General features: G+C 36.2%; 2 protein-coding genes across 3 annotated transcripts; one reads left to right on the top strand and one right to left on the bottom strand.

The window, feature by feature from the left end:
* The first annotated feature begins 259 nt into the window (after positions 1–259).
* LOC140832138 (probable methyltransferase PMT18) lies at positions 260–3,608 on the top strand. 2 transcript variants are annotated; one of them, XM_073195983.1, is made up of 6 exons: positions 260–536; positions 1,091–1,777; positions 1,864–2,074; positions 2,170–2,467; positions 2,563–3,030; positions 3,136–3,608. In XM_073195983.1, the coding sequence occupies exons 2-6, from the start codon at positions 1,091–1,093 to the stop codon at positions 3,359–3,361; spliced, it is 1,890 nt and encodes a 629-aa protein (XP_073052084.1). In that variant the 5' UTR covers positions 260–536; the 3' UTR covers positions 3,362–3,608. The 2 variants fall into 2 exon arrangements, with proteins under 2 accessions (XP_073052084.1, XP_073052083.1); XM_073195982.1 differs by having other exon boundaries at positions 260–577; positions 1,085–1,777.
* Positions 3,609–4,130: 522 nt separating this feature from the next.
* On the bottom strand, positions 4,131–10,018 carry LOC140832139 (protein GET4-like). The gene is made up of 12 exons (XM_073195984.1): positions 9,822–10,018; positions 9,579–9,658; positions 9,355–9,433; positions 9,037–9,118; positions 8,172–8,328; positions 7,614–7,704; positions 6,645–6,728; positions 6,358–6,404; positions 5,258–5,386; positions 5,003–5,087; positions 4,829–4,909; positions 4,131–4,403 (listed from the first exon to the last, which is right to left on the bottom strand). Exons 1-12 carry the CDS (start codon positions 10,005–10,007, stop codon positions 4,386–4,388), a joined length of 1,119 nt encoding a protein of 372 aa, XP_073052085.1. The 5' UTR covers positions 10,008–10,018; the 3' UTR covers positions 4,131–4,385.
* Between the last annotated feature and the right edge of the window lie 1,293 nt (positions 10,019–11,311).

Here is an 11,311-nt window from a genome sequence, read left to right as displayed (position 1 = left end):
ATAATAAATGATGATAATAATGAAAAGATAATTAAATGTCTCCATAGAAGTCGGAGTCAACGGTCAGTATTTGGCAGATAAGGACAGGACGTGATGAGAAAATACAGGCTTCTGTGGCGACAAACTTGAGGATGCCAACGCCCTATTAAATACAAGCAACCTTTGTTTGTTGGCTATTCGCCCTTTTTTACGGTCTCTCTCTCTCTATATATATACAAAGATCATACATGCACTGCGTACAACACCACTTATACATCACTTTGTCTTTCTTTCTCTTTTTTAATTATTTGTTGGATTGTATCAAAATTATATTATCAAAAAAAGAGAGAATCCCACTCTTTCTGCCTTTGGGAACTCGCCTGTTTCCTTTATTTGCATGTGCTTGCCAAGAATCTTTTCACCGCAGAGAACTGTTTTAGATCGCTGATACCAACGATATATATTAGCAAAACATATGTAACTAGCTAGCTGGCTGTTCCGGTGTATTATTGATGAAATGTCTATAGATTCTGCATAACAGCACTGTTTCTGAACGTGTACTTATCTTCTTCTGCTATTGCAACAACTCTGTGGAGAGGTATGTATATATGGCTAACCCAACTCTATTTCATCATTCTTGTAATAGATATGCATGCTTGTGAGGCGAAAGCTTGGATATTGGACCTCTTGATTTGACTGATATTCCATTGTCGCTTCTTTAAAATGATGTTTTTGTCGGTAAAATGGGGTTGAAGGAGAGATCGAAGCAGTATATGTAGTTTTGGTTGCATGCAAATCATTTCTTGTATGCTCAATGCCGTCTCCATCTAGTTGTTAATGTTGAAATCTTCGAGTTTATATCTGATTTTATGTTGATGGAGATGAATAATACAGCAAAGCTATTCTCGATCAGAAATGATCTCTACTCCGCTGATTTTCGGAGCCTGGGTTAGATGGGACGAGTAAAGTTTGAAATTTTTAAAGAATTATAAATGAAATATATATAATTTTATCGATCGTGTCGCTACCTTTCAATGAAACTCTCCTGAGCCTGGTTACATATGATGAATTAATTTCACGAGACATGAGTGTGGACTGGTTTCAGGTCTAGATGGGAAAGGAGTACAGTGGATCCCCAAAGCCTCACCAGCTTGAATTGAAGAGAAAACGTCTCACTTGGATACTGGCCGTAAGTGGCCTCTGTGTCTTCTTTTATGTTTTGGGAGGATGGCAGAGTACAACTAGAGCTTCAATAACCCAATCTGAAGTCTACTCCAGAGTTGGCTGCGACGGTAAAGCCAACTCCGATAATGTGCAGTCAACGTCGTCGATATCAGCTGATTCATTAGACTTTGAAAGCCACCATCAATTATTGGTGAACAGTTCTGAAAAATCCGAGACATTCCCACCATGCGACATGTCATACAGCGAATATACTCCCTGCCAAGATCAGCAAAGGGGTCGGAAATTCGATCGGGACATGTTGAAATACCGAGAGAGGCATTGCCCCACGAAGGAAGAACTCCTGCGTTGCCTGATACCAGCTCCGCCGAACTACAAGAGCCCTTTCAAATGGCCACAGAGCCGGGATTACGCGTGGTATGCCAATATCCCCCACAAAGAACTGAGCATCGAGAAAGCTGTTCAGAATTGGATCCAAGTGGAAGGAGATCGCTTTAGATTTCCTGGTGGAGGAACCATGTTTCCACGGGGTGCAGATGCTTATATTGATGATATTAATGCGCTTATTCCTCTTACTGATGGAACCATTCGAACTGCTGTTGATACGGGCTGTGGGGTGAGGAATTTATCTTACGACAATGGTCGTATTGTATCCTCTGTGTCACAAAATTCTCAGTTCTTATTGTGCTGTTGGTTATTCAGGTAGCAAGTTGGGGTGCTTATCTGCTGAAGAGGAATATCATCGGGATGTCTTTTGCTCCAAGAGATACCCACGAAGCACAGGTGTGGTTTGCATTAGAACGAGGCGTTCCAGCAATGATCGGCATCATGGGCTCACAGAGACTTCCATATCCCGCCCGGGCTTTCGACATGGCTCACTGCTCTCGCTGTCTGATTCCTTGGTACAATTATGGTTAGGATCCATTTCTTTGTCGAACTTGATCTCTTTTGACAAAATTCGGTGCTGTAGAATACACATTTATCGTTTCTGGTTTGGATTGGTTGCAGATGGAATGTATTTAATTGAAGTAGACAGGATTCTTAGGCCTGGTGGGTACTGGATACTCTCAGGTCCGCCGATTCACTGGAAGAAATACTGGAGAGGTTGGGAGAGGACGGAAGACGATTTGAAGCAAGAGCAAGATTCGATCGAGGATGTAGCCAAACGCATCTGCTGGAAAAAAGTCATCGAAAAGGGAGATCTTTCGATCTGGCAAAAGCCAATCAACCATGTTGAATGTGTTAAGAACAGAGCAGTATATCATAAACCACATATGTGCAAATCTGATAATCCTGATGCAGCTTGGTACATACCTCATCAATCCGACATTTCATTTCATACATTAAATTGGGAATGAAATTAATCTTTGTATTTCATACAATCTCTTTTTTGGTTACAAGGTACAAAGATATGGAAACCTGCATAACACCACTTCCTGAGGTAAGTAGTCCGGATGAGGTTGCCGGGGGTGCAATAAAGAAATGGCCAGAGCGAGCTTTTGCTGTTCCACCAAGAATTAGCAGTAACTCAATCCCAGGCATCACTGAGAAGAAATTTCAAGAGGACAACGAAATGTGGAAGGCTCGATTGGCACATTACAAACGCATCGTTAGCCAAATACCACAAGGACTATACCGGAATGTCATGGACATGAATGCTAATTTTGGTGGATTCGCAGCAGCTCTTTCAAAATACCCAGTTTGGGTTATGAATGTGGTCCCAGCTAATTCCGAGCCCGATACATTGGGGGTGATCTACGAACGAGGTTTCATTGGTACATACCAGGACTGGTGTGAAGCATTCTCGACCTATCCACGAACTTACGATCTAATCCATGCGGGTGGTGTCTTCAGCATATACCAGGATAGGTAATGTTGCTTCTTCTTTTTTTCTTTTTCCTTTTCATTTCGTATTAAAGCAATGGAAGGGATTTTTGATTTTGCTGACAACTCTGTGTCATTTTGCTCTTGAAGGTGTGACCTTACTTACATTCTCCTTGAGTTGGATAGAATCCTAAGGCCTGAAGGCACGGTTATATTCAGAGATGGTGTGGAACTTCTGGTGAAGATCAAAAGTATAACAGATGGAATGAAATGGGAAAGTCGGATAATGGATCACGAAAGCGGACCGTTCAACCCGGAGAAAGTACTTGTTGCAACAAAAACTTACTGGACAGGTGAAGCCAAGCAAAAGATGTGAAGGCCACATCCATTTTTTAGTCCACACTCCCCCGTTACAGGCAGTTAACTCGTCTGTTTGACAGGGTCGTTCGAGTCACAAACTCCCTAACAAAAGGACATTATTGTTATCCACTTCGAGTTCCCCTGTATAGTAGATATGCTGAGGTTGTTGGATGTTACACGTTTATGCTTTTATTCAACTTATTCTATTTATTAGACAAGGTGTAGTTCATCATATTTTTGGTACAATATAGTTTTTTGCATTACTTCGTCTCCTATATATATTATACTGGGATGAATCCGAATGGGTGCACCAAATGATTTAGTGCAAGGGACTGAAATTTTATCTTTAAACCCACAAGATTAACTAATTAGAGCCCACTTATCATATATCGACGAGCTTTGAGGTCATCATGCCGCCATGTAGAGGTAGAATGCTCGAACATTTATGTAGGTTTTCGGGGGCAAGCACGAGTTTGACGTGTTCGTTTTCAAGAATTGATTCAATTGGACTTCATGCCACTTTATATTGACAACAGAAACAGATTATATGCAAGCCGTTAGTTCAAATTTGACTTAAATTAGACATGTTGATATTGAGATACTTTGAAGCTACGACCTGAACCTTAAGATAATCGATATCACGCCGCATATACGCATGATTATTTCTTTATTTATTTATCATTAGATACCCACCATTTTCCGTTAACGAGTACATTCAGACAACTCTATTATGATGTAATGCGTCTGAATTTGGAAGAACAAAGCGAGGAAAGAGAGTTCAGGTTAAAAAAAGGAACTTGAGACTTCGGGAAATTTCTCTTTGTGGACTGGGTATAAGTAATTTGAGAGAGAGTACACCATTCCACTAAAGGAAAAGCATAGGAACAACCATTGAGGAACACATGTAAGCTAGCATATAAAACATTCTCCATATAATGAAGGCCAGATTTGTATTCAAAATCCAAAAATCTTGAAATCAGGACACAACTCAACTGCTTGTAGACCATCATAGATTCATAATGCCCAATTTGCTCGACTCCCTATTCCTCTGCCATCATCTGTATAGTAGCAAATGAAATTTTACAAGCCTTCAGGAAAAAACTCCAATTGTTTACAATAGATTATCATTAAAATGTATCTTTTTACTTCAGGTTATATGAGAAGTACAATGTATTACCAACTATTGTCCGATAATATCTTTGCTACACAATACGCAAGCAACAATATAACTTTTGTTGAGGTCTCTCTAGTGTGTCAACGATTGAATTTATCAAAATAGCATAAATATTCTATACAGTAACTGAATTTACTAGAATACACTTATATTTTTTATTGAAAAATATTTGCCGACTTCTGATAAATTGGTTAAATTAAAATATAGCATAGATAACAACCATCAAACCAAATAATCTATAGCACACAAACAGAGCGCATCCCACTTGGCTAGTGTATTATTAATGAAAAACAGATCAATAGTGAATACCTTGAAAATATCCCCGAACATTCCGGGCATGGAATTTCTGCGTCGAACTCCATAAAACTTCCAGGCAACTTCATCAAGGAGCTATTCAAAGAGGACAGCCAACAACAGAAACGTCAAGGTATTGCAGGATAAAGAGAATGACACTCAACTCGGATAACACTAGGAAATGCATACCTCATTCAATATAGGTTCTCTGTTTAGACTTGACTTGTATCGTTGTCGTAGTATTTTGAAAAGCGGCAAAGCATCTCTCTGCAACCTGCATTAAAACAAGGAATGAAAGGCTGAAGCAATGGAGCGCTTCTTCTCATCAATTCAATTTGAAAAGACTCACTCTTAACTCATTGTCACCGATATTTTCATAACTGTCGATGATGCCAAAAACTGACACCCTATGGAAAGCTGGGGGGATAAAAAGAGCTGACTTACGTCTGGAGAAGATAAATAATGAATTGCATCAATTCTGATTGAGGGAAATCAACCTCTTGAAATTGCACTTGCTTCTTCATGTCATCCATGAGGAAATTAGCATCTCTCAAATTACCTATCGATAAATACCTACAGGACAGGAATTCAAAAAAAAATATTTGTTCAATTTAAAAATTCCATTGAAATGAAAATGAATAATTCAAAAGACAAGCTCATAAACATCATACTACATATATGAACAACTATAACTAAAACACAAAAGGGGCGGTAGAAATCTCTTTAAGCACAAAGTTTGGGTTTCAAGTTTGCCTCTGCCATCTCTTTGGACTCTAAATATATTGTTTGTCCATATTTTGATAAGCCTAATTTATTTTGACAATATAGGCAATTAATAACTCAAGGTCGAGCATTTAGAAATTATTATGTTTTTTGTTAAAATCTAATGCTGGAGCTCTTTAGATATTGGCATTAGTTTTAAAGTTATATTTATTTTCTTTGACAAACTCGATTACCAAGGTCTGGTTCTTTTGAGCCATTGAAATTGTGCTCGAGGTCAGACCTGGTTGGTGAGATTTTCAGTGCGTGACAATACCTCTCCAGAACCTATAACAGAGGCAGCATAATCTATCAATCACCAAAAAGATGCACTTTCAATCTGTAAATAAGCATGTTCAGCATCAGCTGAATCATTAATATTCTGATTATCCATCCCCAAAGGGGTCTACACTAAATAAGATATCCGGTCTGCTCCTGAGGGGCTATAGAATATTTTGTTTTAAGCAAATTGATCAGAGGTTAGAGGAAATTCAAACGTCACTGAGTAAAAGAGAGAACGTTTAAGTGTTTCTAACTGCATTTACTTTGTCTACAAGGGATATCTAAACACCCCTTCCATACAAATCACTGTACTGAATGAATTGAATAACTAAATCGACAGAGCTCACAAGGTGTTGAGAGGTGGCTGACTACAAAACTAAAACAAGAAGCCAAAATATGTGTGATTCAAAGTTTATAATCAAATAACTGAATTAACTGAGACCCAAGAAAAACTTCATTACAATTTCTTTATTGAATTTATTCTATTACCAATAATAACTTACAGCAAAACTGCACGAGCAACAGCTAAATCATCTTCACCCGGATAGCACTGTGTTCAAAACTGTAAGTTAGGTTGATTCCAATAGAAAGACGCACTACAGTTCTCAGATAGTGTCCCATGGCATGATCCAAAGGTTCATCTCATCGAACACCAAACTTTTTAAATAAACAAATGCTACTATTGTAATCAATTGATTCAAATAATGAAACAACTGGACAAATGAACTCCTGGAACTTGAACTAGCAGCTGACAAGAGAATGACAACAAATATGAAGCTGAGGGTCACACCTTGCCCATGAAATTGACTAAAGTAGCGGCAAACTTCTTTGGACTTTTCCCTCTGACAAAATGGTATGACACTTTGGCCATGTCCTGATACAATAAATGGGTATTTATAGCATGATAAGGAGATTGACAATCACTGTGACAATAAACAAGTATTTCTAGGACATCAAGTAAATTGAACGATCAATCATGTGTATTTCAATAGAGAGTTCAGACAAAATTATGATAAGGTATTATAATTTGGTTTTCTATATTTGGGTGATGAGATGTTAAAATGAGTTTTAAACCATTAAAAATCCATAAATTATTAAGTATAGAGAAACAAAAAAAATAGAGCTTTCAGTATTTTAGCTCAGATTATAGTATTATCAGTTGCCAAAGGTGGATGATGACACTGATGGATTCCATTTGTTGACGACATGTACATGCTATCCCAGCACTGGTGGATTTCATTTCAGTAGCAAGAGCAGATGTCAGTGCTGATAGATGTCAGTGGCTGAAGATCAGTTTCTGGCAGCAAGGGTATGTGATTGCCCGTATCGGTTATTCTGATGGTCATCGTTTTCTAATCATAGCTGAACTGACTAAACATGTCATTATTTTCATTGTTATGCGGCTGGTCACTATTTAGGCTTTATAAATGTTCATAGTATGTTTAATTCTTACACGTGTGGATATGAGCATACTGAGTCTAAGGCACCCTTTCTTATGTTTCTTACGAAATCAGGCGAGGCGACCAGTAGCAAAAGTGGTCAAAAGGAAAAGCCAGACACATAGAAGAGCTCCAGTAGCGGGAAAGTATTCATTCAAATAAATTAACTATCATTTTTCTTCATACCGGAGGAAAATATCTAATAGAGATTAGCTTGACAGTGTGATGAAAATAGATTTTAAAGAAAATAATAGAACCAACGTCACCTTAAGAATAAGGTGTAGCATTTCATAAAACAGAATCAAGTAAAGGAGCTTTACCAACTCAGGCGACTCTGAATATAAATAATCTGCCAGCATATCATGCAGTTCAGGAGACCCATTCCTATGAGCTCCAAATTCAATGGACCACCTGAAAGATTGTAACAAATTTGTTGGTGCATTTTAAGCTGGTTGGCAAAAAGTATGAACATTAAAACGATGGGATATGAGTTCAATCATTCCCAGCATACTAACATCCTTGAACTTCCCAAGAGCCGAAGTATAAAGAGTTGAGAATAATCATAGGTTCAATTAGGATTAGCTAGAGTGTATAACTCATTAACTCATCATAAATACCATATCAATATTCACCATCTTGAAATATATGTTTAACCCTTGTCCACTGTCTACATGAACTACCGCATGTTCTTCCATCCTCGCCATCACCCCCTCTCATGTTACTTTCACTTCATCCTTTTTTTTTCCTGTATGACTGAGCAAACAAGTTTCCACAATTCTATATGTTTAACCCTTTGTCCATGCCTGCCTAACCAAACTATCACACAAATAATGAGAAAGATGAAAGGAAAGAAGAGAAAATTTAGCAAAATATCTTACTTGATAGCAGCCTTCAAAAAAGATGAGCAACCCTCCACACGTATTTTTGCAGCTCCAAGAGCTTCAGAAAGTTGTTGTATGGCATCATCATCAGCAAGATCCAAATTTTGTGGCACTGGTATCTGAGGAAACTTCTTATATATTTTCCTGATACGATCTATAGTTCATAATCTTAGCATATACGAAACTAATCACGTACTTGAACTTAACTATTGGAAATAAAATAGTGAAGATTGTATAAGTAGCGTGTCAAACAAGCATTACTTATTCATAGATCAGGTTATAAAGTACAATTATCCATGAAAAGTGGTGTCAAATATCAGAACAGATCTACGGAAACCCATAAATATTTCTTACAATATGGCGAAAATTAATCGATTACTTTAAAATCTGATTCTCATACATCAATTTACTTCAAATTTCTATAATTTATACGTGACATATATAAAAATAAGTCTCATTTAAGGAGTAACCAGGCATGAACAGTTATCCGGTTTGTTTTAATTAACCCGGTTGCCCAGAAAGACCCAAGAAGGGAAAAAGATCCTGCTCAGTACTCCAAGCTGGGTCAATCAATCCAGGTCTTCCAAAGCCAGGTTTGCTCAGGCCAAACCGAGCATTGGTTACCCCTATATTCGCTGAACTCGAAGATCTATCAAGGAGACAATATCATAAAATATGTACTTCCCCATACCTAGGATTACCAAAAATGTATGACACATTGACACTTATGATAGCGCTTACATATGATAATGCTGAAAAATTAGAAAGAACGTGTTTCGATATTTTGAATAAATTCGTACGAATTTTAACAAATAATGACATTTCTGAAAACAAAAGAACCCATATTAAAAGAATAACTGACCAAGAATATCGTCGTCATATGGAAATTTTCCTTTAACAAGGGTTTCCACAAACATGAGACCGAGCTCAGCTCCACAAGTAACCTAAAATTCAGTGTGCACGTTGCATATCAGTGTTTCTACTGTGAAGATGTGAAATAACCAGTATCTACCAAAAAAGACAAATCCATGAAGGCTCCTTGTTTCCCCAGATGTGATAGATTAAAATGGCCTAGTCAGTGCAGCTCATTGATCAGTAAAAAATTCTTATGGAATAGGTTCGTTAGGCAGATAGAATCACTAATAGAACAGTTAAAATAAGAAAGCAGTAAAAATCAGACCTGCCCATTTTCTAATTCTAAGCAAGCACCAGACTGAAGAATATCCAAGGCATCAGAATACCTATCCCCAGATATATATCTGCAGTTATAAACCGAGACAATATCAAGCTACTATCGAAATAAGTCGAACTCTACCGGACATCTATTATCAAAAGACACCACTTCCCGCAGGCCACATCAAAGCATAAACATTTAAAAGATGAATGTGAATAAAATCAAGATACCTCGCACTGAAAGTTTTGTACATCTGTTGAGCGCCATAGTAATTGCCATCTTCAACAACTTGCTTAATCTTCTCAATATTCTGCAATTGACAGTCAAAGAAATTGAAACCCAAAAAGAAAATTATTATCGAAAACTGAGAATAGGTAGCAGCAGATTTTAAGCATAAAAAATCAGAAAAGAAAAATGAAAACTGAGTAGCGTGCAGTGTAGATTTAACAAGCAGGCAGTAGCGATCGGCAAACCTCTTGAACTGGTGCTAGGGTAATCCGCTTAGCTCTCTCCCGCGACATAGCTCTTTCCAGAGAGTTTATGGTTATGGAGGTCGAATGAATGAAATCTCCGAAACTGAACAAAATGTACAGAGTCGAGAAAGACGATGAAATTAAATACAACGATAAAATCAAATTCAGATACGAATCGAAAAACATTATTGACTGGAAATTCCATATTAGGCAATGTAAAATTCCTGAATACCTGTTTTTTTTTTTAAAAAAATTATTTATTTAAATACGTGTTAGTTTAATTTAAAAAAGAAATAAAAGAAGATAGGTATGTTTAGCCGTTCATTTTTTTTTATTAGTAATAGGATTGATAAAAAAAATAATAATCTATCAATTTATTATTTCTTTTAAAATACTTGGAATCTTTTTTTTTATAGTAATAGTATTCCAAATATCATTATTATTATTTTATTAACCATATTAATATAAAAATAAAACAAAAAATAATAAACCGGCACACTTTTTTTACGAAACCTAACTAATAAATAAATACTTAAATAAATTAATGATTTTTTTCTTGTAAGATAAATTATCTAATATTTAAAAAATAATTTTTTTTCAAAAATAGATTTATTTTTGTAAAATATTTAACTTACAAATTAGTGAATCTGAGCTCAAACGCCGCTAGCTTTTGGTGTGTGGTGTCAAGTTTTATTATATTAAAAATAAGAGCAATTGTTAGAGACTTTTTTCAAAAATCATGTTTTTGCACGTATATAAACATGATACTCAATATACAGAAATAAATCGAGTGTTACTTATGGCCATTAAAAAATTTTGATTTCTCTGCTTTTCCTTCCGGTTGATGTATTTTAAACACTCCGTCCTCTCGATAGATGGTGTATAATTGTTTTATGATGTGTGTGCTTAGGGACCTCAATCACCGTTATTTATAGACGTTTTTCATATCATCGATGAGTGTATCGGGAGATGAGCCTCAATTTCCAAAAGATTGAAATAGTAAAAAATGCTATCAACAGACGGTGCAAATTTTTGCAGCGTCCTCTCAATCGGTGACAACAGACGCTGCTAAAGGTAGAAGAATTTTGTCTGCAAATCTCCACCACCCACCTTAATTTTTAAATTTACTATTATTTTAAAATTCATAATAAAATACCCAAAATTTCAATGAGTTTGTTTTCCAAAGAAAAAAAGGAAGCTTTAATATGGTTTATTTTCAATATAAATTTGTGTATATTAAGTTATAATAGTCGTCTGCAAAAATAAAATAAAAACATCAATGACTTTGTTTAAAAAAAAAACAAAAATTGTAATACGCTTTATTTTTTGGGGTTTTAAAATTTTAAATATTGCAACAATAACAATAAATAAATATACCTAAATATCAAATATATATTTCGAAAAAAATTGTAGCGGTCGGGGTTTCGAAACCCTCCGATTGTTGAAAAGCCCAGCCCATTAGAGGTTTTTTTTCCAATTTTGTAGGAGTT

Source organism: Primulina eburnea, chromosome 5 (assembly GCF_022965805.1).
Source record: "Primulina eburnea isolate SZY01 chromosome 5, ASM2296580v1, whole genome shotgun sequence".
Classification (NCBI taxonomy): Eukaryota; Viridiplantae; Streptophyta; class Magnoliopsida; order Lamiales; family Gesneriaceae; genus Primulina; species Primulina eburnea.
Note: the sequence above shows the minus strand (reverse complement) of the source record. Positions and strands in the feature narration are given on the sequence as shown.

What these genes read in the sequence shown, in the direction of transcription:
- LOC140832138 (XM_073195983.1), top strand. Translation starts at nt 1,091, where the DNA reads ATGGGAAAGGAGTACAGTGGATCCCCAAAGCCTCACCAGCTTGAATTG. An exon ending in GATTCCTTGGTACAATTATG is followed by an intron (nt 2,075 to 2,169) that starts GTTAGGATCCAT and finishes GATTGGTTGCAG; the next exon opens with ATGGAATGTATTTAATTGAA. An exon ending in TTCAGCATATACCAGGATAG is followed by an intron (nt 3,031 to 3,135) that starts GTAATGTTGCTT and finishes TTGCTCTTGAAG; the next exon opens with GTGTGACCTTACTTACATTC.
- LOC140832139 (XM_073195984.1), bottom strand. Translation starts at nt 10,007, where the DNA reads ATGTTTTTCGATTCGTATCTGAATTTGATTTTATCGTTGTATTTAATT. An exon ending in TTTTTGAAGGCTGCTATCAA is followed by an intron (nt 7,705 to 8,171) that starts GTAAGATATTTT and finishes ACAATCTTTCAG; the next exon opens with GTGGTCCATTGAATTTGGAG. An exon ending in TAGTCAATTTCATGGGCAAG is followed by an intron (nt 6,405 to 6,644) that starts GTGTGACCCTCA and finishes TTTTGAACACAG; the next exon opens with TGCTATCCGGGTGAAGATGA.